Consider the following 24,987-nt stretch of genomic DNA (forward strand, 5'->3'; position numbering starts at 1 on the left):
AAATAGGAGTAGGTCAAAGCAGCTTCCTGAGCTGTGACTGGAGAGTTTACCTGGAAGCGGAGCAAAGTGTGGCACCCCTGCCCTGTTCCCGGGGAGGGACCAGACATCCCTTGCAGCACAGCGAGATCAGGCTCCATCACACAATGTGTACAAATGCCCTGTGATTCAGTTGTTGGCAGCTTGACCGCACTGAAGCATTGACACCTGGAGTCAGATCTCTGCAGGGTCCTGAGTGCAACTAGCCCATTGGGGTGCGTTTATTCTAATGGTAAACCCTGGGGTCCTTTCCATTCACCCGGACCTCGGACAGAATGAGGTTTCTGAACTCTTCCCCACCCCGCGAGAGGGAACCGTTGGTACACGAAAGCCATAAGTTCCCCAGAACAGGAGCTTATAAACTCCCTGAAAGCTGCAAGGCTGGAGTATGTCAGGCAATGCAAGCCTGGGAAGCAAGAGGAGTCTGTCCGGGGGCTTTCTTTCAAGGACCACTCATCAGGCCTGCTGTGAACCGCCAACTCAGCTACACACTGCCCGAAGATCACAGCTGTGCTGCAGATTATAGCACAAGTGGCTTTTCAGGCTTTGTTGGCACTAGGGGCAGATCCTCATTCACCAGGAGGCGTGCAGGAGCTTTGGCCCTGCTGATTGCAGCCGCCTGTGTCTTTGTGCCCTTGTCAATTGTGGCTATTTACACTAGTGCCCTTGTCAATTGTGGCTGTTTCCTATAAGCAGGACAAACCCCAGATCTCACCAGATCTGGAGCAAGAGTGCGATCAGTGCCCAGCAGCCTCTGAAACATAGGGAAACGCTTTCCCTCATCCCTTTCCCTGTAAAACGTGCCTGTGTTTCATCACAAAGCTTGCTTGCTCTCTCAGGTGGTAAAACTCCAGTAGCTGTCACAGAAGAGGGGGCCCAGATTTGAGCGTGGCTTCTTCCCAAGCGCCGGTGGCTGGTCTCCGTTAGGGATTTGACGCCAAGATCCACATGCCTTAGTGCCGTGAACACGTGGTCTGTGTGTGTAACCTCGTGTCCCAGTTCCCCTGCAATCCACAGCCGACTTCTCTGGAGTGCCTGAAATCTTACTTACCTGGGAAAACCAACCCCCAGCTCAGCCCTGCCTCTCTGCCTTGCAAATCCCTGTCTCTGTACCATGTGCTACTTCCCCGGTGCCAGAGCCCTGGAGCCCACCTGGGGTAAATCAGCCCAGCTCTGCAGGTTCACACCCCCCAGAGCTGGGCTGATTAGCCACAGTAGGCAACTTGGCCCTTGGCTGCTTATGTGATTGTGTTTAACCTGATTTTATAAAACAGAGAGAAAAAAAACCAAGATGTAAATCTTCCTCATCTTTTGTACATTTTATTTTTATTAAAAAGAGAATGTGATGCTGTTGTGCAGCTGCTTTAATTGCTATTTTAGGAGCCTGCCGACACTAGGAGAGGAAAAGGCCTGATTTCTCCACCTTGGGGGGTGGTCATGGACATTGCTCCAAAAAGACATAAAATGCTGCTGCAGATTTGCCCTGGTGCAAAGGAGCAGGGCAAGGGAGATAACTCTATTAACTGAGCACTGTTCATTGCAAAGGAGCTCGACGCACAGGCTGTTTTATTACTTTCCAACCTGTGGGAAAAGCAGCTGGCTCTGGGGTGGAGGCCTTTTAACAGCAACAGCGTGCGAGAAGAGGGGAAGAGAAGCCCCTGCTGAAAGAGAAGGAAGAGTTTACCAGCACTGAAGGCAAACAAGGTTCTTTGGGTGAATCCGATATCTTTTATTAGACCAACTTAAATAGTTGGACAAAAATTTTCTTAGCAAGCTTTCGGGTTTCAGGAAGCCTCTGCAGTTGGTGTGTGCATTTCCGGGAACCCGGCAACAACCCACACCCCTGCAGCAATGCTGAAGTCTCATGTGCAGTGCTGCTGCGTAATACAAAAAAAGGGGTCCGTTGTTCCCCTTTGATAGATGGAGAAACCGAGGCACGGGGCAATTGAACTGCAGTTGCAGTGGTCTTGGGAACTGGTGGGAAAACTGGACAGGGATCCCACGAGGAGAGCATGAGATCACAGCTGAGGTCTTGGGAAGGGGTCATGGGACAATAAGGCAAGGTAATTAGGCTTCTGGCCCTTTAAGAGTCTTGATATGGTTCTGGGCCTTTAAGAGCCATGAACTCAGGCTGGCCCTTCAAGCCGATGATGTAACACCGAGGAGGGACCGCGGTGTCTGCGCATGCTCCATTCGGTCAAACCTCCCCCCTCCCCCGAGGAGCCATCTTTGTCTAGGGCGGAGCCTTTGATCGCCATCTTTGCTGTGGTGAGGAAGCGCGCGGCGCCCTGGCCGGCGCGAGCTTCTGCCCGCGCTGAACATGAGGGCGACGCCGCGATGCTGATTGGCCGAACGGCCGAGCCCCGCCCTCGCGCGCTCACTTCCGCCTGGAAGCCTGGCCCGGGCGTGTGGGGACGCCGCCATGGGGCGGGGGGAGGCGTGGGGGCCGGCGGGCGCCCGCCCCAGGTGAGTGCGGGGAGGGGGCCTGTGGGCTGAGATCCAGCTGGGGGAAAGGCTTTGGGGCCTAGCTGTGGGGGGCGGGGGTCCGGGGGGCGGTTGGGGTCTGTCTCTGGGGTGGGAGGAGCCTGGGGGTCCAGCTGGGGGGGGCGGTGTTATGGAGCGGGGTGCTGGAGTCCAGCTGGGGCAGGGGGGGAGAGATGGGGGTCTGGGGGTCCAGCTGGGGGGCAGGGAGGGGGTCTGGGGTCTGGACCCAGCTTGAGGATGGTGCCGGGGAGGTGGGTGGGGCAGCCCCAAGGAGAGGCTTTAATGGCAGGGCTCCCCTGGGGGGCTGGGGAGGAGCTGGGGAGGCTCAGCTGGAGCTGCCTGGCTGGGGGGGCAGCTTGGGGAGGGAGGTATTTGTGGGGCACTGCTGGGGGGAGGTGGTCGGAGGGGAAAGTGGAGGGTGCATCTGAAGAGAAGGGCTTGGGGGGGTGCAGGGGCAGGAGGGGCAGTTGAGAGAGAGGCCTGGGGGTAATTGTGGGGGCGGGGGGGGAGGAGAGGGTTGATGGGAGCGTGGCTGCTGGGGTGATAGAAAGGAGCAGCAAGCGAGGAGGTTGCTTTGGATGCATCCGAAGGTGGCACCTACAGCAAACCCCTCCGGCCAAAACCTGCCAGCTCTGTTTCGGTCACAGACCCATCTGGATTTCATGCCCTCAAAGCTGCTTTGGACCCATGGATAAAAGGGGTTGAAAAGCATGCAGCAGCTGGGGCTGGCAGAGGCCCCATCTCCCCAGCCCTGGGTACATTTAGTGCGGTGCTGGGATGAGTTAAAGAGTGACTTGCTCGATTTGCTGCTGGGTCCCCTGGCTTTCCTGCCTGGGAGAGACCTCGCAGGCGGCAGTGCATGGAGCGGCACGGATCCTGGCTCGGCCCATTTCTGGATGCCTCCCAGGTCTTTGAGTCCAGGCATTAGTATGCTGCACAGAAAAGCTCCCCAAACTGAGAGCAGACAAAAGCCATTGGCCAAAGAGTGGCATTTCAATACAGCAGCAGCAGAACGAGCTTGCCGCAGGGATGGGCCGGCCTGCGCTGAAGGGGAACAGGTTGTCCCTCCCGACTGTTTGAGACGAGATGGGAAGCCTGCTCTGGCCTCTTCAGTTCGTAGCAAGGTGTTTGCAGCCAGTGTCCAAGCACTCAAAGGAGAGTTTAGCAGTACTGGGGTTACCCTGAGACAGGCGTCCTTTCCTCCCAGGAAATGCAGCAAAGTTTGGGTTGGGGTTTCCAAAGAAAAAGCCCTGTGTTTGCCCTCTGAGGTCCCCTTCATGCTTTGCCATCACACTCTTCCTGGTAGGTAAGAAAGGTCTGGAGAAACTGAGGCACAGAGAGGTGAAATGACTTGTCTGGGGCCACACAGCAGGGCTGCAACAGAGCCAGGAGCAGGAACCCAGGAGTCCTGCTCCCTGACATGTGCTTGTAAACACAAGGCAGAATTATGTTTCCTTCTGTTCTCAGCAAGGGGTGGGAGGTCTCTAAAATACCATTATAAACACCAGCCTAATTTCTGTGCAGCTGTAAAGTATGCCTTTTGGCTTCCCAGCCCCCAGAGATCTTGGGGAAAGGCAGCCGAGAGCATATGAGTGTAGACTTTCCATGTCCTACCCTGGGATCTGAAGGGCCTGGGCAGGATCATTTGGCAATTATTTTTGCCTTTTTTGGGAGAAGTGTAGAAGTTGGAAAGGGGATGTCTGGTTGGGGAGATGTTTGGTGAGATGATTCCATTGAGTAGGGCCCTCTAAGTGCTAGATACAATCTTAATCCTGGAAAAGATACCCTTGTGTTAGCTAGGATTTCACCTGTAGTTTGTGTTAAAATTGGGGCATAACTGGTGATGCGTTCCTTCTCTTCCCTCCTCCCCCAGACCTGAGTCCCTTGCCAGAGCTGTGCTTCCTTTGCCTGTGGGCCATGGGATTAAAACAGCACTGCCTGCTAGATTTTGGTCCTGAATGGAGGTGCTTATTAATAAGAGATAAAGGAAGTAGCAGTCACTTCTGCCAAATAGCTTGTGGTTTCTTTGTAAAAACAAAACATTAGAGAACTTAAACTGGTGGACAGGCTTCCTGGGGTGTGTGCGCTTTTTAATGCTGTGGACAGATCTGGTTTGCTTGCATGGATGTGTTCCCTTCTGGGTGGGGGCATGCACACGCGTGCCTGTCAAGCCTAACATGGCATGTGCTATAGCAGGGGTGGCCAATCTCTGGCATGGGCAGTCTTTGTGTGTGGTCTGCAGCAAACTGGGGAGAGATCAGAGAGCGTGGTGGCAGATAGGGCAGGAACCAGAAAGCAGAGCAGCAGATCAGGCAGGGAGCACAAGGAGGGAAGCAGAGCAGCAGATCAGGCAGGGAGTACAGGACTGAGAGTAGAATCCAGAGCAACAGATGGGGCAGAGGAAGGGGGATTGGAGTGGCACTTGGTGGGGTGTGGGGTTCATCTGTGACAGAGTTCCACGGGTCTAACAGCATTGGGTAGAGCTGTGGATTTCTTTTTGTGGAGCATTAAATTGGAGGTACCCCCAGCAAAACCCCACTGGGGTCACGGGCTTATCACACATTCCTTTTCCCATACAGCTGTCTGTAGCCATGACCTGAGGAAGGGCACCTCGCACCTGAAACCTGGTCTAGAATCTCTCCCAGCTATGCAGCTGGCCCAATAAAAGAGGCTGCCCTGTGACAGCCATCTGTATAGCGGTCAAACTGTCCCCACATCAATGAGGCAGACACTGAACTTTCCTGGCACAGATTTCATGGTCTAGTTTTTGCTGTATTATTTACTCTGTTTGGCTATGAGAGTAACTGACATTGAGGCAAGGTTTTATATTTGCACTGGGTAAAAGAGGTGTTGGGGCTTCCCCTTTAAACTCTTATTTTGTAGATACCATCTGCTCTTTGGTCTCATTGCCCATTGCCAGAAGTTGTGACCAGCTCCTAACGCTGTGCTGACGCTGGATAAATATTTTGTTGGCTAATAGCAAGCAAATATTTTTCTTCCCTAGCAGAAAAGCCCTTTTTTTGCCAGTACTTCCTCATCTCAGAATCCTCTCTGGTGAGTTCCAAAGGGAGAAGCAATTATATAAGTTGCCTTCTCTGTGGGAACTCACTCTCAGAGTCCAAATTACCTGAGCTGCACTGTTGGAGCGCAAAATCTGGACTCTTACGCTTTGGCACTGGCTTGAAAGAATGCATAAATTAGGGCTTGTCTCTGCTTGAAAGGAAGTTTGGTTTAAGCAAAGGTGTGGATTTGAAGTGTGGCAGCTGCTTCCGAAGAACTGGGCATGTTGACACTTACCAGAGAGTCCACAGGTGGAGGTACTTGGGGATTAGCTAGTTGGTCTTGATTCATACCCTGTGTGTATTCAAGACTTTATGGTTACACAGATTTAAGGCACCTTTATACAGCTAGAACTGTGCAAAAGAAGCTTTTATGTAACTGCAAATCATAAAAACTTGGGCTTCTCCAGTATTTAATTATTAACACAGCCTTTGTTAGGCTTCTTGGGTGGATACTTCAGGGATCATAGAGCATTTGTTAGTACAGGACTTGCATATGTGCTTATGCCTTCCAGAGCTGCTAATGGAGCATCCTCAGCTGTGGGCAGTGTCCTATGCCTTTAGACCAACACAGCTACAACCTACACCCTTGCAAGTTCTTGCACTTCACTGTTGCATGACCTCAGTTTTGGAGACTGCAGATACCCAGGCACGGAGGGAACGCTTAAAACCAGCAATACCCTGTCATGGAAGGGGGCTGTAATAGTAGAACCCCGGGAGCTGCAGCATCTCATGAATTCCTGTCAAGCTACTGCTGCCTTCTGCAGGTTGCCCCTTCCCATCCTTCAGTGCAGGTTTGAAGCAGAGTTGCATTTTAATTGTATGCAAATCTGTTGCTGCTGATAGGAGGAAACAAACTGAAGGATCTGGCTTGGCTAAAGAAACCAGAGCTGGAGAGAGCAAAGGTGTCTTAGGGAGAGAGTGGGTGTCCTACTGTCTGACTGGGACAGATTCCAAAGCTGCTCTTGGATCTGCTGCATGGGGCATGAGCTCCCCTGGGATCATGGCCTGCCTGGGTCTATTAGGGGCATGGAACACCTGCAGCAGAGGGGAATTTGCTGCAGACACTTTATCTCGTACTTTCCTGGCACCTGCCCAGAAACTGGAGTCTTAGAGCCAGTGTCTACGGGAAAAGGGCCTGAATCTGTACCTGCCTGTGTTCCCCAAGTTCTGCCTGGGCAGTGACTTTACCGCTCCCAGCAGAGGGAACTGAGACAGTGGAGTTTCCAGGGACCTGCTCTGGTCCTCTGTCTTCTCTTTGCCCTTTTTAGGTTCAGCAAACAGTCTCTTTGCTTTGCCTGTGGACCCATTGAAGGTTGTAGCCAACCTCTCCAAAGAGCTCAGCCTGCTCCAGATGGCAGGACTGCAGTTGTGGCATGGTGTGGCAATCAGGGCAGCAGTAATAAGAGGATGGTTGTCAGGTGAGGGGATCTGGGCTAGATTGGCTTGGCTGGATTGGCAGTGCCAGCTGTCTCATCCTGCTGCAAGAGATCCCAATGGCCTGTGAAGTGTCTTCCCAGCTCTGAGCCTGGTGACCTGCCCCCTGCATGCTGCCAAGGCAGACAGGTTGCCAGCTGCTGCAGGGTGCTAGTGGCAGGGAGGACTAGCTAGTAACCCAAGGGCTGATGATCTTTGCTCACCTAAGCTGTAAAGTACAGCCAGCCATTTTTTCCAGGCTGGGAGCTCCTTGATCTGGGGATCTCCATTAACACTTTCTTCCCAGACATACCTTCCAGGCCCACCTGAATCTCTGCTCTTGTTTCCTCCTTGTCTTCTTCCTTCCAGCCCCCTCTCTTCACTTCTCCATGAACTTGTGTTTCCAGGCTCTGTGGGCAGGGGAAGGTGGAAGGGGCAAGGAAAGCAGACAGGTGTGACTTGTGTGGGGACGTGCTCGGAAACCGCATGTCTTGCCCTTTGCTTTGCAGACACCCTGGGACCTGGAGGGCAGGATCTTGGAGGCCAGCAGCAGCCAGGAGCTCAGAATGACCAGGAGAAAGCGGCGTTGGTTGCCCATCGGTTCTCCTCCTCTGCAAGTTCACTAGAAGGTAACAGTCGGCACACGTGCTGTATCCCTGTGCTCACATCTCACTGCACTGCACACAAGTTGGCAGGCTGTGTGAGAGGGAGAAATCCTGGCACAAAGAGGTAAAGTGATGTGCCAAAGCATCTCCCCTGCTCTGGAGAGCTGGTGTGATATGACCAGCAGGTCCCATCCTGTGCCTGGCATATCAAACCAAGGCTCAGCTCCTGCTCCTGTTACCTGGCAGACAGCAATACCTACCCCCAGGGTCCTGCAACATCTTGGATGGAGTAATCATAATGTGGACTCATCTATGCCTGAGGCACAAGTAAACCAGCTGCACATCTCGCCCGATATGTTCCTGTCCCCATCTTCTGCTTTGTGTTGGTCTTTGAATGCAAAACCTTGCCTGCAGGTTGGCTCTTAGCCAATGGTGGCATCCTCAAAACAACATTTTGTTGCCTGAGAGCCTAGAACCCTCGTTCCATTGAACCCACCCCTGCCATTGCTTGTAGCAGTAATTGGTTCCAAGGTAGCTTTCATTCAGCACCTTGGCTAGCTTGAATCGTCCTGGTAGGGCTGGGCCTGCACGAGGCAGTCGTGGAGTGGCATATCCCCTGGGCATTCATTTTCCCCCTGTCTGCTGTAGGGAGCCATGCAGGACAAACGAAACATCCAGATCATCGAATGGGAACATCTGGACAAGAAGAAGTTCTATGTGTTCGGCATCTGCATGACCATGATGATCCGGGTGAGCGTTTACCCCTTCACGCTCATCCGCACGCGCCTGCAGGTCCAGAAGGGCAAGAGCCTCTACAATGGCACTTTCGACGCCTTTGTCAAGATTTTGCGGACGGAGGGGGCGTCCGGGCTGTACCGTGGCTTCCTGGTCAACACCTTCACTCTCATTTCGGGCCAGTGCTATGTGACCACCTACGAGCTCACCCGCAAGTACGTGGCATGCTACAGCAATAGCAACACGGTCAAGTCACTGGTGGCTGGTGGCTCGGCCTCGCTGGTGGCTCAGAGCATCACAGTGCCCATCGATATAGTCTCTCAGCACCTCATGATGCAGCGTAAAGGCGAGACGATGGGCAGATTCCGTATCCAGAACTCAGACTGTAAGCGGGCCCTTGTCTTTGGCCAGACCAAGGAGGTCATTGTGCAGATCTTCAAGGCTGACGGGTTGAGGGGCTTCTACAGGGGCTATGTGGCCTCTCTGCTCACCTATATTCCCAACAGCGCTGTGTGGTGGCCCTTCTATCACTTCTATGCAGGTAGGTGAAAGAAGATTTTTGCCATGACCTGGGGGAGGGCCATCATGGTATGCTGGGGCCTAAGTTAGATCAGAGCTGCAGCTGCTGACTGGAAAGGGTTTTCTGTATAGCAAGCCACCAAGCATATCTCATGGTTGAGGGTTCATTCCCTCTGCTGGGCTGCTGCAGGGTGCAAGGTTGGGAATTGGCTGCAGAAGCTAAAGGAAGAGTCACTTTATTGCTGATCTTTGCAAGAAGCTCCTAATATCCTCGCTACTTGGTCAGGGGAGCAGGACACAGGCCCCATGTCCCTGGATGAAGAGGGTCTTACCTTCCTGACAGAGTGGACGTGGGATGCTGAGGGACATGTAGCCCCTGTGTGATGGTGATCCTGCTTTTTTGAGAGGTGCTGGTGGGGAGTGCAGATGCCACATGAAGCTGGTACAGAGCAGTCAGGGATCCATCCATGGCCACGCCTGTGTCCATAACATCCCTCTGCCTCCTGTTCCCAGAACAGCTCTCACGCCTGACTCCAAAAGACTGTCCACACCTCCTCCTCCAAGCCATTTCGGGCCCGCTCGCTGCTGCCACGGCCTCCACACTCACCAACCCAATGGATGTCATCCGGGCTCGTGTACAGGTGAGGGCCTGGCCTCAAGAGCAGCAGGACTGGGGAATATGTGATGTGGGCCCTGGTACCAGCTCTGCCCCTGATCCCTGCTGTCTCAGGGGAGTCGCTTAATCACTTCTCAGTGTCTGCAAACATTTAGTGCTGGGTGCTTCCATGGGTTGTGGCACATTTGGGGGTCTTAGCCTTCCTCTCCATGCCTCACTCTCCCTCTCTCCCTAATAAGTATATCATTGGAGCTGTTTGCTTGAGGGAATGTGGCCCTTTAAGGCAGCTGGACTTAGTCTTGCCTGTGACTAATCAGATACTTCCCTGGTGATGAGATTAAAGATCAACAACCAGCTTAGTGGGTTGGGGGTCATGGAGGAGCCTGAGACTAAGGGGAAAGCTTGGGTCATTGTGTCAGCCCTGGCCCCCCCAGCAAGAGAAGCTATGGGACAGACAGGGTCATAGCACGAGGCCTGGATGGGCATATTTGCAGTGCAAGCAGCAGAAGGCAGTTGTGAATCTGGAGGAGGAACAGGAGGTCAGGCGTGGTGCACTAGTCTTGTTGGCTGCTGCACCCTGCGTGTCTGAACAGTGACAGTGCCTGTCATGGTAGGGCATGAAATCCAGGGGCTGGGAACTCCACTGATGCACAGGCTGGAGAGCTAGGTGACCAGCTGTTGCTTGAGAGTAGGGAACCCAAGGCAGGGACTAATGCAGTATTTGGAGAAACCCCATCCTGGCCTTTTAGGTTCCTTCCTGGTTCCTCTAGCTGGCTTAGCCAGGACACCAGGCCGGATTGCCTGCTAGTCTGCTCTGGCTTGCTAGTTCCTCTGTTTTTGCATCACATGAAAACCAAACAGCAGCTGGATGTTGAGGCAGGGGTGAGGGCAGGGCAGGACTGTGTCACTGGTGTTGCAAAGTAACCTCTTAGTGAGCTGTGCTTGGAGCTGCTGTCCCTGACACCGCTCGAGTATCCTGCTGGAGAGGCTTCTCCTAACCATCTCCTTCTGGGCTTTGCAGGTGGAAGGCAAGAACTCCATCATCCTCACGTTCAAGCAGCTCATGGCAGAGGAAGGCCCCTGGGGCCTGACCAAAGGCCTCTCCGCCCGCATCATCTCAGCTACCCCTTCCACCATCGTCATTGTGGTAGGCTACGAAACACTGAAGAAGCTGAGTCTCCGCCCAGAGTTCATGGACTCAAGACACTGGTAGTAAACGGTGAGGGAGGAACCTTACAAACCCCATGTCTTTTGGGCCATTATCACAGTTGAAAGCTCATCGGAGGTGCAGCCAGGTCTTGATTGCAGGCTTGTCCAGGCTTCACGCCAGAAGATGGAAGCGTCTGTCTCTTCAGATTCGGCCGCCAATCCAACCTGCTGCTATGAGTTCTGGCTCCAAAATGCAGCATCTTTGGCCTGTGATGATTCATTCCCAAGCACCCAAGTGTGCGAGTAAGTCTGACCCATTTCTGAGCCCCTATTTTTAAATTAAAGACTCTAGGGTTTAACACAATGACAAAGTTTTAGTCTTTACGTGGATTTTAATCTTTGCCAAACGTCTCAGCAGGGCGAATCCCAGCAAACTGTACTGGGGCCCCCATTGGAAAGTGTGCCAATAGCATTGGTTTTGATAGAGGGGAATTGGAAAAATCTGTAATCTATTAGTTTGTTTCTATAAAAAATGAGCAAAACTCTTTCCAGACACCCACATTTTTCCTGTAGCAGATGGGGGAGGAGTGTAGCAGAAGCCTGGCACGGTCTCAGAAGCCGTGCCGACCACTTTCTGAATAGATCTGTACATAATTTTCTCTTTTTTTGTATATTCTTGGAATCAGTTTCACTTCCTCGCTCTTCTTCCAAATGTCTGACTAGTAGCTGTTGATGCGCACTAGAGTTAAGTATCATTTGAGTTGGCTTTTCATTATAGCCCATGGCAATTATGACACCTACTGCAGATTTTAATCAGCTATATATATATTTCTTTTATTTCTGAGTGGGAAGTCTTGTTTATTGAAGGGACTGCCAGGTTTTTCTGTGGCCTTGTAAATTGTGAGTGTAAATATTCTACGTCCTGTGGAAACGGCTGCTGTTGTCATCGTCTCCCTGCCCCTGCCCCCCTTGCAGCATCTTCAGGGACAAACCAATCCAGAATCTGGTGGGAACGTCTGAGCATGGCTGGGACTGGATTGAGCTGAAGCAAAATGGGAGGAAGATGTGTGCTGCTGCCCCACCCCGTGCAGGCTGGATAGACGTGCATGTTTTGGCTCCTTGAGACTAAATAGATCTGTGCAGGTGATCAAAGGGATGGAGAATTTCCTCTTGCTGTGAGGAGACTTCTTTCAAGCTGGGACTCCTCCCCTCCCTCTTGATCCAGCTGTAAAGCAGAGTCCCACCTTGGATTCTGCTGCATTGGATTCTGCTGCATTGGTCACATTACTCCAGGTTCATGCCTCATGACAGGGTGGAAGCCAAGCCAGAAGCGTTGCTGACCCCAGCTTGTCATAAGAACCAGGGGTGGGTAAGATCAAGTCTGTTGCTTCTAAGCAGTTGCTTCCACGTGGCTGGTGTATCTATTTAGGGCTGGTACCTGGCTACCTGTTGTAGGTCTCACTCTCTTAATGGAGTATTCAGTCTTGACTTCTGCTGATGGGCTCTCCTCTCACTCGAGCTCTGCTGGTCTTTATAGCCCCCATGGTGCGGGCTTCTCACAGGCCCCAAACCTCTGCTATTTGACACCTGCTGCAATGAAGAGAGTACAGTCAACTCTGGGGTGCAACACAAATCACCTTCCCCACAAAACATGAGTAAATCACTGAATCTCCATGTTCCAGGTCACCTGGGGTGTGATCTGAAGATGAAACCATCACTGCAAAGGTGCTAAGACATCATGCACTTGGTTTTCAAACTAAGACTGAGCAGGAAGAGATGCTACAGGTAAAAAATGTGCCTGGAGGCAACTAGCTGGTACAGTCCAACATCTTGTCTTGCCTCTATCCTCTTGTGGGATCTGTGCAGGAATACAAAGTGTAGAACTCCCTTCTTCGGCATACTCCCATCCTTGATCTGGTGTACGGTCCCTTAAAAGGATGGACAAAGGGGGTTTTCACACAAACTTTTGGGGTGAGGGGGCCTGGTTGAAATGGTGAACCTGGAAAAAGAAAGAGATTCAGACTTCTTGGGCTTCTCATCTGCTCCAGGACTTGTGATGGTATCGGGGGGGAAAAGGAGCTTCTGTGTGTGTATACTTGCAAACATAGTATGAAGTATGCCTAACGGTTATATAGATTAATATTGTTTGTTATGTTTTGTCAGCCTCAGCACTTTAAGTGCAAAAGGAATGACATCCCAAAAGAAACAAACCATCCTTCATTGGAAAACTGGTTTTCCTAACTCAGGCAGGTAACTTGCGGTTTCTAATGGGTAACTCTTGAAATCTCAGGAGCTATGTTGCTCTTGGTAACTCTCCTTGTTCTAATAATTGAACGGTGCGCTGCAGAATTAGTCTAACCGAACATTGTGTGTTGTGGCTGCTAGAAATTTTATCCTAAAGGGACTGAAAAGCACGAGCCAACTGGCCAGAAATCTCCCGTCACAGGCCCCCACAGTAGCTGTTACTGAAATCAAGGAGAGATGGAATTTAGCTGTAAGGAACTACATTTCACACCCTACCACTTTTTGATAGAATAGCTGATGAGCTGTTTCCAGCTGGGCCAGAGAAGCTGGTAACACGCTACAAAGGACTGGGCTCTTCAAATGAGAGACTTCACACCTGAGCCACTGGGACAAACCTGCTGAAAGCATCACGTGCTTCACAGGAGCCCTTCTCAGTTTGATTTTTTTTGTTTTGTTTTGTTTTTTCCTCCTTGCTAAAAGATATTTGTGTTTGAAACCTGCTCTGCTTCAGAAGAGCTGATTCTGCAATGATGGTGCTAATCCTGTCTTTGGATGCTGCACACGGTTCAACTGTGGGACAGTCTCAAGCCTTGATCTGCAAGAGGAGATGGGGTACTGGGATCTGGGGACACATACCTGCCAGGAGGAAGGATAAGAAGCTGCTTCATTTTTAAGGGACACTCTCACATTTGGGTTAATGAGATGAGAGCACCCACAGTCCTTTAGATAATTAAAACCCAAAACTCTAAAGGGATGCATTTTGTTTGGAACCTCATCAGTTACGATATGAATTCTGAGCGCTCTACTTCCTCTTGGGTCTTTTGCCAATCTCCGTGGTCTCACAGGTGCACTTTCTTCTTTGAAGACTTCGCTTTCCCACAGCACAGCAGGCGAGAAACTGTGACGCAGCAAAAAAGGATTGTGTGTAATATTAAAACACATTGGAAAAAACATTACTGCCATGTGTAGCACCCAGAAGTGACTTGACCCTCTCTTCTGAAACAGACTTGATCTCAAGTGAGTGGTGCCCCTCCATAGTGCCATCCAGTTGAACTAGCTGGGATTTAACTCCAACAAGGGGCAGAATAACTTTGCAGAAAAACCTGATTAATCTCTCTTTCCTGGAGTCCAACAGGCAGCTCCTGCAATCTCATACCCACCTCAAATTATTCCTTCTCGTCCCCACATCCTTCAGACTTAATTGATCACTTTTATTTAATGACCAAGCCTAATTCTGTTTCATTCGGTCTTTTAAGATCTGACTCAGGTGGGGGTTTACCCCAGGGATTTCCCAGTAGAATAGACAGTGTCTTCTATTCATCAGCCCTTCTGCTCATGGCTAGATCATTCTTTGCTGTCGTGGCAGATAAATCAAAAGGGAATTGAAGCACCTTTAATTTATATTGGTTGGTTTTGGGTTTCTTTCCTTTTTGTTGGTTCTGCTCCAATGTCCCCTGGAGCAAATCTGTTCTTTATCTGCTGTGACCATTTGCGGTGGTACGGTACCTGCCTTCCTTGAAGTTTGCTTATCTGTTATAGGATATTGTCAAGTTAGTCTCGTGACCTCTCTCCCTCCAGTCTTTCTGATATACTGCTGATTTTAACATGCAGTAGATGATTCCCCTTCTGGTATCTGGTGAGCAGGTGTAATCGTTTCCTGATGAGATCTGTGCATGTCTTAACCCCAAGTGCAAACACCTGTAGGTAACTTCATAAGCATTTAGGCCTGAGAGGATGGCACACTTCTGATCTTGCTGTCTTTGAAAATATGGGGGTGCCATCTGAACTGTCTCATACCTAAATACTGGTGCATAAGATGAAATCTGGGAAATGGGTCTTAGCAACACTTCCATTGTTTCAAAATAATTGTGATGCTGGAATCAAGGGTCTCCATGAGATGGCTTTTTGGAACAGGGTGTGGGGAGTGGAAAAGGTCTGTAAGCTATGTCTTGACTAGCCTGCCTGCGTCCACCGCAGTGGGAGTACAGAACAATATGACTTGGTGCCTGCTCTGCAATTCGATACTGAGTGAATGTATTGTGTATATTAAACAGGTTTCACTGTTTGCACTGTAACAAGTCTTGGAAGTCTAATTAAAGTTTTTATTATTTATTTCACCCTCTCTTCATGCATGGTGCTTGGTTCAGTGGTTTTAAATGTTGGCATGCTTGCAAGGCAACTTGATCCAGTCTTATTTGGTGTAACAAAGTATTTCATGCTTATAGCAGAAGAAAAAATGTATGAGAAGTGGAAGGTGGCCTGATGACTTCAGTGTCTTAGGCTAGTATAAAGCTCCACTGAATTTAGCTTTACACTCTTGAGTATAAACCTAGTGTTGTCTTAAATACTGGGACAATATTTCCTTCTCGCCTGATGGTTTCAGTCAGATTGTCACCTAGAATGGTACCTGCTTCACGTTGCTTCCCATCTTTGCAGAGACAGCCCATGGCCTTGCGTTCTAACTGCTCCTTCCACTTCACACTCTGCTGTAGGCTGTTTTTTCCCAGCATCTGAGGAAGTGAACTTGGGTTCAGGAAAGCTTGTGCTCTGAATGTATCATCAAGTCAGAAGGCAGGGTAGATACACATCCCTTGCAGAGCAAATAAATAAGATTACATCCAGAAATACACACACACACACACACAGCATAGCGCACAGGCTTCCTGTACTCTCCCAAGAGATAGAGGAGCCTTCACTTTGAATTTCCTGCTTCTAGCACAGTCCTGGTGGATTATGACAATATCAAGACAGAAGGCAGGGTAGACATGCACCCTTATCGACTAGCTAAGTAAGGTGTGCATGTGTATAATATGATATATACTATAGTGAGTGTATATGTGATATAGTATTATATCACATTATATATCAAGTAATTATAGGCTTGTAAGCCTCGCGGTGCTCGGGAAGCTCTTGGAGAGGATCATCAAGGAGCACATTTGTGGGGGGCCTGCAGGGGAGATCATCTTGATGCTGTTGTCATGGCCTGCTGCAGCAGTACTGGAGGCAGGACATCCAAGGGAAAAGCTAAGTATTGCCAGGTCTTAAATATGAAATTATTGTATTGGAAGCTCAAAATTATCATATTTGCTGAAAAACTATTATATACTGAAAAATATGCAAATAAGTATGCAAATATATCTTGTGGTAAAGCAGGCAGAGGCCAGTGGATGCAGGAAAGCCAGTCAGTTAATGTAAATCGAGGTGATCTGCAGGTGAGAGACAGGTGGGTTGGTGAGGTGGGGATGAATGTAACTGTAGGCAAAGGATGAGACACGAGGGGGGGAAGGGAATGAGAACCGCTGGTAAAAAGTGGAGGGTTTGCCTGTTTCAGGGGTGTATTTGGTAGCTGTGTTGGTCTGAGACAAAAAAATGCAAAACTCTAGAACTCTTGGTTCAGAGATGTTACCTTTTATTAAACCAGCTAAGACATCACAAAAAAATATCTTTTTCTGCAAGGTTTCAGGCAGACACGCCCTTCCTCAGGTTCAGGGAAAATTAAAAGATGGTAAAAAATCCCGTGTTATAATGTGTCATAAATCCATTGTCTATATTTAGTCCATGATTTTATTTTTTTGTTGTATCCAAGTAGGTTGATGACATGAAATTCATGGGCTCGTCTGTGCAAGGTGTTTTGTAAATTCCCTTTGAGGATTAGATCTGAGAGCTTGGAGAGGGAGTGACTTTTCCATGTCCTTAAACCAACACAGCACAACCTCCGCCCCTCCAATTTTACTGTACATGTTGAACACTTTTAGCCTTCTTGGTGGTAAAGGAGACAAGGGTTGAAATGATCGTATACATATAGATTTATACATTTATTGTAGAAATATGGTATTTACGGTAATTACCGTAATTATTTACGGTAATTGCGGTCTTTCCTGGGGGAGCACAGGGAGGCTCTGCGTCTGTTTTTGAGCGGGGAGGTGGACACGGCCGTGCAGGGAAGCAGCAGGGCCGGGCCGGACCGAGCCCAGCAGGGGAGGAGCAGTCCGGCCCCGGCGCAAAGACGCTTTTGCTGCTGCTGCTGCTGCTGCAAGAGACTGCAGCCCGCACATGGCAGCATCAGGAATGCACTGCGCAGGCGCCGTGCACAGCACGGGCCACGCGGCCCCAATGAGCCAATAAGTGCAACGCTGCCACTGCAGCCAATGGGAAGAGGCGGTGGGTGGGCCTGCGCTGCTCGAAGCCTTTTGGCGGTTTAAGATGGCGGCGGCCGGCGGCGGGGAGCGAGGGGAGGACGCGGGGGCCGGCCCTGCGACAGACGAGGCGACTCCGGGTCGCGGGCAGCTCTTCGACACCGTCGTGGAGACCTTTCTGGAGAAGCTGGTGACAGCGGGCAGGTGAGGGGGGGAGACCTCGCGAGAACTCGGGTGGGAAGTCGCGCGAGATGGGAAAGGGGCGCGCCCTGAAGTCCCGCGAGACTTGGCTGACATCTCGTGAGATCTGGACTTGGCCAGAGTCTTGCTATGGGAGGGGCTGTAGGGGTGGGGGGGACGTGCCTGGCCCAGGGGCTCCAGCCAGCCTGGGGGCGCTTGCCCCCTTGTCATGTTCCCGGGGCGGCCTGGACCCTCCACCCTGGTGCAGTGAATGGCCCCTGCTGCAATGATGGGCTGAGACCCCCTGAGGCCCCTTCCAGCCCACCCCTCCCCCTTTTTTTTGTTGTAAAATTATGTCTGTGACTGTATACATCTATAGATATGGGTTTGTGTGTGTGTACATATATGTGTGTGTGTGTTTTTGTTGAAGTTCTTCAAGGAGCAGAGGTGTGGTGCACTCCTGTAAGGCAGTGTCAGTCACTGAACGCACGTGTGCTTGTGCAGGCATTAATAGCGACCAGAGTGAGGCCTCTGCTGCTGCCAGAAATTAAAAAACCAGCTGCTGTTTTGTGGGACCCCCCCCCCCCCCCCCCCATGTCATTAACTGCTTCCCCCCATCAGCAGGCACTGCCTTAAACACTGGCTTGCCTTAAGGCTCTATCCTGTTTACCTTCATTGCTCACCTTGGACCTAGCAGAGGGAGCAAAAACCAGGCTGGTAATCTGGATCGCTCCCAAACCTCCCAGCAGCCTGGTATGTCTTAACTGCAGAGAAAGCGGCTGTCACCATTTGTTCTTTCCCTGCCCCTGAAGACGTGATCTTGCTACAAACAAAGCCACTCATCACATAAATCGATCTGGGGTTTATTGTAGCGGGAAAGAGCTTTAGTTTAGTTTATTTCAAAGGCTTCCCAAGTGCTTTCCTGCTTGTCACTGCTGTGTTCTGTCACCACAGTATAACAAGCAAAACGTAGAAGTGAACCCCATGCACTGGGACAGGCTGGGGGCCGACTGGCTGGGCAGCAGCTCTGCAGACAAGGACCTGGGAGTGACAGTGGACAGTAAGCTGAACAGAAGCCAGCAGGGAGCCCTTGTTGCCAAGAGTGCTAACGGCATCCTGGGCTGCATCGGTAGGAGCGTTGCCAGCAGATGGAGGGAAGTGATTCTTCCCCTCTATTTGGCACTAGTGAGGCCACATCTGGAGTCCTGTGTCCAGTTTTGGGCCCCCCACTACAGAAAGGCTGTGGACAAGTTGGAGAAGGTCCAGTGGAGGGCAGCAAAAATGGTTTGGGGGCTGGGGGACATGACTTGTGAGGACAGACTGAAGGAACTGGCTTTATTTAGCCTGGAGAAGAGAAGACTGAAGGGGGATTTAATAGCAGCCTTCAACTCTCTGCTTTGGAGTCACCCTGCAGGTGGAACTGGACTGTTCTCAGTGGGGGCAGGTGACAGAACAAGGAGCAGTGGGCTCCAGTTGCAGCAAGGGAGGTTAAGTTGGATATTAGGAAAAATGCTCTTACCAGGAAGGTAATGAAGCACTGGAACAGGTTACCCAGAGAGGTGGTGGAGTCTCCATCCTTGGAGGTGTAGAAGACCTGACTAGACAAAGCCCTGGCTGGGATGATGTAATTGCGGCTGGTCCTGCTTTAAGCAGGGGGTTGGACTAGATGTGATCTCATGAGGTCCCTTCCCACCCTCATTGTCCATGATCCTATATCAGAGGGTTTGTGCTGATGTTGCTGAATTAGCAGAACTTGCTTCCTCATGGGTTGTAGTGAATAGACATCATTAAACAGAATTTGGCCTTATTTTGTTAGGCCAACCAATATATAGAGGTATGGGGATCGGAGCTGTATGTAGTTCATTGCTTGTAGACTGTTTGATTTTGACTCTGTGTTTCAGAGCATTGTGTTTGTTTCCATATTGTCCTCTTCCAGTGTAAATTTGGAGATTGGATTTGCCTTTTCCAGTCTGGTAACACTGTAGTTTCCTCTTGACTGGCTAGCATTTTTCTTTTGCAGTTATCAGAGGTTTGCAAACTGCTACCATCGCTTCTACAAACTCCAGCCTGAAATGACCCGGGGTATTTATGATCAGTTTATATTTCAGTTGCAGACTTCTATTCGGGTAAGAACAAAGAGAAAAAAATAATCTTTATTTACAAATATCCTTTCCTTTCGCTTAGCAATGTGTTCTGTTAAAGCAAAAAAAAAAAAAAAAAGATTAATAACTGGGATAGGGAGGAGGGTTGTACTTGGTTGAATAGCAGGAGGTTAGCTGATAATTGGCTGCCTTTGTAAGCTCTCAAAAGGGTTGTGGGAATGAGAAGACGTGAGCCTTCTGCAGCAGTTTGTTACCAGTCTTGAGTCTCCTAGTGTTTCTTCTCTGTAGGAGGAGATTCGTGAGATCAAGGAAGAGGGGAACCTCGAGGCACTCTTTAACTCATTGGATAAGATTGTGGAGGAAGCAAAGAATCGGGAAGAGCCTGCATGGTAAGGGAAGTTCTTGGCTTGTGAGCAACTTGTTCTCAAAGGGTGAATTGACTCAATTCAGAATTTAAGCCTCCATGGCCTAAGGCGGTGCCTAGGTCTCGTGCTGGCTCTCTGCACAGCAGTGAATTTGGCCCAGAAATCAGTGCCAAGGGGGCTTTCAGGACAAGCAGCCTGAGCCCATCTGGACTTCTGGCCAAGGCCTCTAGTTGTACTCGGTCTGTGCCAGAACACCATGTTCTGGGCCACTGCAGTCGAGCCAAGGGTTTGGGGAGGGAAGTCAACTCAAAATAATTCATGTACTGAACATCCCTCAACACTGCTGCTTGCGGTGTATTTGTCCACTGAAACTGCACAAGTGTGGGCTGGGAATAGTATCTTACTCTGTTGAAGAGGCAGCTGATAACCTTTTGGCCTATGGCTTGTGCTGTGGGTATGCAATAGATACTCAAGTCTTATGCCGCAAGCAATTAGCTAATTGCATGAGTCCCTGCAAGGATTCCTCACCTTCCCCAACCCTCCTGTGACAACACAAGATAGGTGTATTTGGGGCTGGGTTTGCCTTCCTTGGTAGCCTCTAGTATCCGGCTTCGTCATTGCCAGGGGTCCAGTATTCTAATGCTGAATCAATTATGCCAGTGAAGTCTGCTGTCGATTTAGGGAGGTGTAGCCCCAGTACATCCTCCCTTCTAGCAACATCCCTGTTGCTGGCAGGCGCCCCAGTGGGATCCCCGAGGAGGACGTTCGCAGTGCCATGGTGCCATACTACCTGAAGCACGCAGCACAGCTGCAAAAGCTCCTGAAAGCGAAGAAGGAGGAAAACAGGAAGCTGGTGGAGTCCGTCCTGGCTGGGCGGGAGCGGATCGCAGAGCTGCAGCAGCGGATACAGAGTCGAAAGCAAGCCTGGCAGGTAAATCATTTCCATCCTCTTTGCTCACACTACACCTGCCCCCCAGAGTCATCGGGCAATGGGGTATCTCAGCAGACCAGGTAGTAATTAACCACACTAGGATAAGTGGTTAAAATCCTGTGTGGACACATCATCCTTGAGTCTCCAGTTTAACCTTGCAGCATTGCATCTACTTATTTTTGGGATAATTGTGCCTGTTACTAGCATACGATTTCACTGTACATCTTGCGGTGTATTTGTCCACTGAAACTGCACAAGTGTGGGCAGGGAATAGTATCTTACTCTGTTGAAGAGGCAGCTGATAACCTTTCGGCCTATGGCTTGTGCTGTGGGTATGCGATGGATACTCAAGTCTTATGCCGCAAGCAATTAGCTAATTGCACGAGTCCCTGCAAGGATTCCTCGCCTTCCCCAACCCTCCTGTGACAACACAAGATAGGTGTATTCGGGGCTGGGGGCCCTGCAGTGAGAGGGGAAGTGGGGTGTGATGAGGTTTATTGTTCTCACAAGGGCAGGACTCCAGAGTGTCATCTGGGGCCATCAAACTGTTCTCTACACCAGACAGTGGATTTTTATCTCACAGTCTCCTCAGAAATCAGGCATGCAGTGTCTGGACAAGTGATTCTCAACCAGGGTGTTGTGAAATCCTTTCAAGGGTGCCACAAAATATAAGTGCTGTTAGACATGCAGACAGCTCCACACGATTCACCAGACATCCCGTTTCCAATCAGAATCTAGTGTCAAAACTACTCTGCCCTGGCCTGGGTTTGCTGAGTTCCTTCTAACAGAAGGATCCCTCCAGTATTTTTTCATAGTCAGAAGTGAAAGCCAAGCGCTGGCATTTTCCGAGGGGGGTCCTCAAGTCTAAAAGGTTGAGAACTGCTGGTTTGGATGTTGGGGAAATCAGACATTTAAGTGAAGTGCCTGAATTGAAGCTGGGCTCATTGGAAGAGCTGGCCTCACACGCTTGGCTTTGTTCGCATGTGTTGGTTCATCCTACCCCTGTGCTCATGTACATGCGTGACATCCCACATGCAGTGCATGCTGCATGTCATCCCACCCCATGGAGCTACGCTTTGGCCAGCATGTATGGGCTGGATTCTGCCCACACTGTCAACAGTGTGACATTATCCTGCCTTTCTACAGAGAAGTGATGCTGCTCTTTGCATCAATGCTGCTTTGTATCCCCAACACTGGGATTTGTTCAAAGGGGGGTTAAAAATCACTATCTTCTGCACAGGCAATCAGCAAAGAGCAGAGAGAACTGATCGCGGCATTCAAGGAGCCCGAGTGAGAAAGCAGGGGAAAGACTTTCACAACCGGGTCTCTGTCGGCAAAGCCTCAAGGACGTTTGGGGAGGTGGAATGCTTCCGAAGCGCACAGACAGCATTTACAGCTCTGAAAACTGGATGTTGCTTTCTCTTGCCGAAGAGAAATCACCTGTTTGAGGATCTCGCATTCCCCAATGATCACTGGGTGATTTATGACTAATGTGCCTTGAAACCAATGAACCAGGTAGGGTTTGGGGGAAAAGTCCTTTCTTTTAACACAGACTAGTTATAAGCACGTATGTTAGCATTACACCTGCGTTGCCTAAAGCCGTAGCATTGCCTTATCCAGCAAGCAAACAATGACCCACGCTGCAAGCTTGAAAAGAAAGGAACTTTCAGTGCTGGGCTGCCATCAACCGAACTGTTTATAGATGCCAGACAGCACGCGAGCAGCTGCACCATCCGCTTGCAGCCATGCCACCATGGCACGTGGGGGGCCAGCTTGGAAACGGGCACATTGACGTAATAAAAACATATGTTGGTAACACTGTCTTTTTCCCTGCCAGTATGAGATGGGAAAAGCCACTTCAGCATGGAAAGTCAGCTAATTTCCAGCCATTCTGCTTTTGAGAAGTCCCATTGGAAAACTCTGCCAAGGGCCTCATGAAGCCCATGTGTGCAAGCTTCCAGAGACCCTCAGCTTGTGGGTCTCGACCTTATTGCCTTTGACTCTTGACCCTATTGCCTTGTGGTTGTTTAGATCCAAGCAAAAAATCATAGAAAATGAGGGTTGGAAGGGACCTCGAGGTCATCTAGTCCTGCAGATCCATCCCCAGTTGTCCCCAACTATTGCACAGATGATGCTGTTCTCCTTCAGTCTCTTTTCCCCCACTCTGCACACAGCTCCCCAGGTAGGAGTTGGCTCTCTTGCAGCTGGGCAGGTCCTGCTGTTTCCTTCCAGCTGTGCAGCGAATTGACAGACTGGGTTTCTCAGCCTACTCTAAGCACTAGGCCACAGTCCTTAGCTTATCCCAGTGATTTTCAAGCAAATGTTGCAGCACTCTGGGGTGTTGACGTCTTTTCAGGGGTGCCACGCAGTGTTAGCACTGTCAGGAGGTAAACCCAGAGATTCCTGTCATCTGCGCCCATGGGGAAGAAGCAGCCTTCCTTCATCTGCTCTGGCTGTTTGTGCAGCACCTAGCACCGTAGAGTCCCAGTCTTGGAGAGCAGAGAGAAGCTGGTGTGACTAGTTCTAGATTAGCCGTGAACCCCTTGCACCAGATGCCATTACTGCTCTGTCAGTGGGGTCTAGCCTCATCGAGTAATTAATCCCAAAGTACTTACCAGGTAAAAGGGGAGCCGATTCCCCCCCTGCAGCTCTGCAAGATTCTCCTTAAGAATATAGACGGGGGCTTCCCTGGCTGCAGTTAGAGGCAGTCACAGCGTCTGTGTCCTCCCTCGATATGGTTTTTCCTCCGTCCTTTCGGAAACATTCCCTTGTTGCATTATAATCTAAGCAAACCGGGCTGGCAGTCCCTCGCTTTTGGCTCGTGCTCTGTGGTTAATGGGTCTGTTCGACGGAGCCTGTGGTCAGCTTAAATTGGCTGCTCTGGCTCTTTCTTCCTCCCTGCAGTTCCGCCTTGCAAGGCAGAGCTGCGTTTATAGGGTTTGGAAGTCCGGGGTGCAGTTAAGGTTGGAAAGAGGAGCGCCGGCTCAGGGAGCATTGGCACAAAATGAGATACTTTCTATTCGGAGCCAGCCATGAACTCCAAGCCCTCGGCAGAGGGGTGATGGCTTTGAGCGCTGCTACACAGCTCACTAGGACCTAGGTTTGGGGGGCAGAGAGTTCGCTCTGGCAAGGAACCCTGTTTACCATCTGAAACATGCCTCTATGCCCAGTCCATCTACAGAGCGCTTTGCCAGTGGCCCCAGAAAGAGCTTTCTGGGACCCCAGGAGAAGCTGGTTCAGGTCCAGCAGGGTCAGGGGGTCAGATCTACCCTCTGCCTATCTTAGGAACCAGCTGGGGACACATGCCAGCCACCCCCAAACAGTTTTATCCCCCAAGGAGTCTTAAGTGGCTGCAAGGTCCCCTGCCAGACATGCTCGAGGGCCCAATTTGAGGTCCTTGTCAGGGTTAGTCCTCTCCAGACCTGGGCACCTCCAAGCAGGAGCCTAGGGCTGAGGATCCCCGGGGCTAATTGGGGGCTGGGGGTGTTACTCCAGCCCTCCCCAAGGGGAGTCAGCATCCAGGCCTAGGCCGAGCCCTTTTGCAGAAGGGAGCAGCCTGTCTGCCCCTGGGACGTGGCAGGGAGATCTCGGGGGCGCCGTGCCACAGCCTCGAGGGCCTCTCGCCTTGGCCGCCCCATTCCTTCTCTCCAGGCTCGGGGGCTGGTCTGGTGCGGGGGCTCAGGAAATGCGTGTGAAATGACAGGCTGGGCACTGCATGGCGAGGGAGAAATTACATCCTAGGGCTCCTCCATCTGTGCACAGCCAGAGGAAACCCTGTGGCCCTGGCAGGATGCGGCCACGGCTCACAGCAATTATGGGCCACAAAGCACGTCACTGCCATGGGGCCCCACAATCGCAAGGGGCCATGACGGCCTCACAGCCACCCCCTCCCTGCTGGGACCTGTCCTGGCTACGAGGGGGGGGTCCAGCTTGTTCCCTAGGGCAGCCCCCCACTCCATCCGCACTATTGGGTCCTTGGCACAAGTCCCACAGAGCTGTGGGTTCAAGTCCTGCCTGAGCAAGAGCAGGACTCCAGCTTGCAGGGGGCAGGGCCGGGGGCCTTGGAGCAGTGTGGGATCACTGGGCCTGGCAATGACCATGGGTCCCTCACCAGGTGCAGGATGCTGGGGTGGGGAAGGTTGGTCCTAGCCCTGCCGGCCCCTGCTCACCCACCCTCCATCACATGCCAAACCCTCCTCCATCTCCCAGGGCTCAGTGCTGTGGAGCGCCATCTCCAGGCCCAAGCCCTCCTCGCTGCCTGCACCGTGCTCCCGGGATCCTCTGTCCAGCTCCGCCTGCACCGTCATTGACAGTGCCATTTTGGACTGTCCCCCCATTAAAGATCCCACAGCCGAGGCCACCCCGCGAACACACCCAGAGCCCCCGGTAGCCCCCGAGCGCCAGGCTTCT

At 51.1% G+C, this 24,987-nt stretch overlaps 2 protein-coding genes across 5 annotated transcripts; both read left to right on the forward strand.

The window, feature by feature from the left end:
* Positions 1-1,589: 1,589 nt before the first annotated feature.
* On the forward strand, positions 1,590-14,980 carry SLC25A44 (solute carrier family 25 member 44). Of its 3 annotated transcripts, none has more exons than XM_059718858.1 (5): positions 1,590-1,740; positions 7,505-7,624; positions 8,249-8,876; positions 9,373-9,495; positions 10,492-14,980. In XM_059718858.1, exons 3-5 carry the CDS (start codon positions 8,255-8,257, stop codon positions 10,740-10,742), a joined length of 996 nt encoding a protein of 331 aa, XP_059574841.1. In that variant the 5' UTR covers positions 1,590-1,740; positions 7,505-7,624; positions 8,249-8,254; the 3' UTR covers positions 10,743-14,980. The 3 variants fall into 3 exon arrangements, with proteins under 3 accessions (XP_059574841.1, XP_019340374.1, XP_006266531.1); XM_019484829.2 differs by lacking the exon at positions 1,590-1,740 and adding an exon at positions 2,306-2,502; XM_006266469.4 differs by lacking the exon at positions 1,590-1,740 and adding an exon at positions 2,312-2,502 and having other exon boundaries at positions 9,368-9,495.
* Positions 14,981-17,045: 2,065 nt separating this feature from the next.
* On the forward strand, positions 17,046-22,393 carry PMF1 (polyamine modulated factor 1). 2 transcript variants are annotated; one of them, XM_019484828.2, is made up of 5 exons: positions 17,046-17,203; positions 19,200-19,305; positions 19,570-19,670; positions 20,361-20,577; positions 21,818-22,393. In XM_019484828.2, the coding sequence occupies exons 1-5, from the start codon at positions 17,067-17,069 to the stop codon at positions 21,869-21,871; spliced, it is 615 nt and encodes a 204-aa protein (XP_019340373.1). In that variant the 5' UTR covers positions 17,046-17,066; the 3' UTR covers positions 21,872-22,393. The 2 variants fall into 2 exon arrangements, with proteins under 2 accessions (XP_019340373.1, XP_014460126.1); XM_014604640.3 differs by having other exon boundaries at positions 17,051-17,203; positions 20,382-20,577.
* The last annotated feature ends 2,594 nt before the right edge of the window (positions 22,394-24,987 follow it).

Source organism: Alligator mississippiensis, chromosome 15, assembly GCF_030867095.1.
Source record: "Alligator mississippiensis isolate rAllMis1 chromosome 15, rAllMis1, whole genome shotgun sequence".
Lineage (NCBI taxonomy): Eukaryota > Metazoa > Chordata > Crocodylia > Alligatoridae > Alligator > Alligator mississippiensis.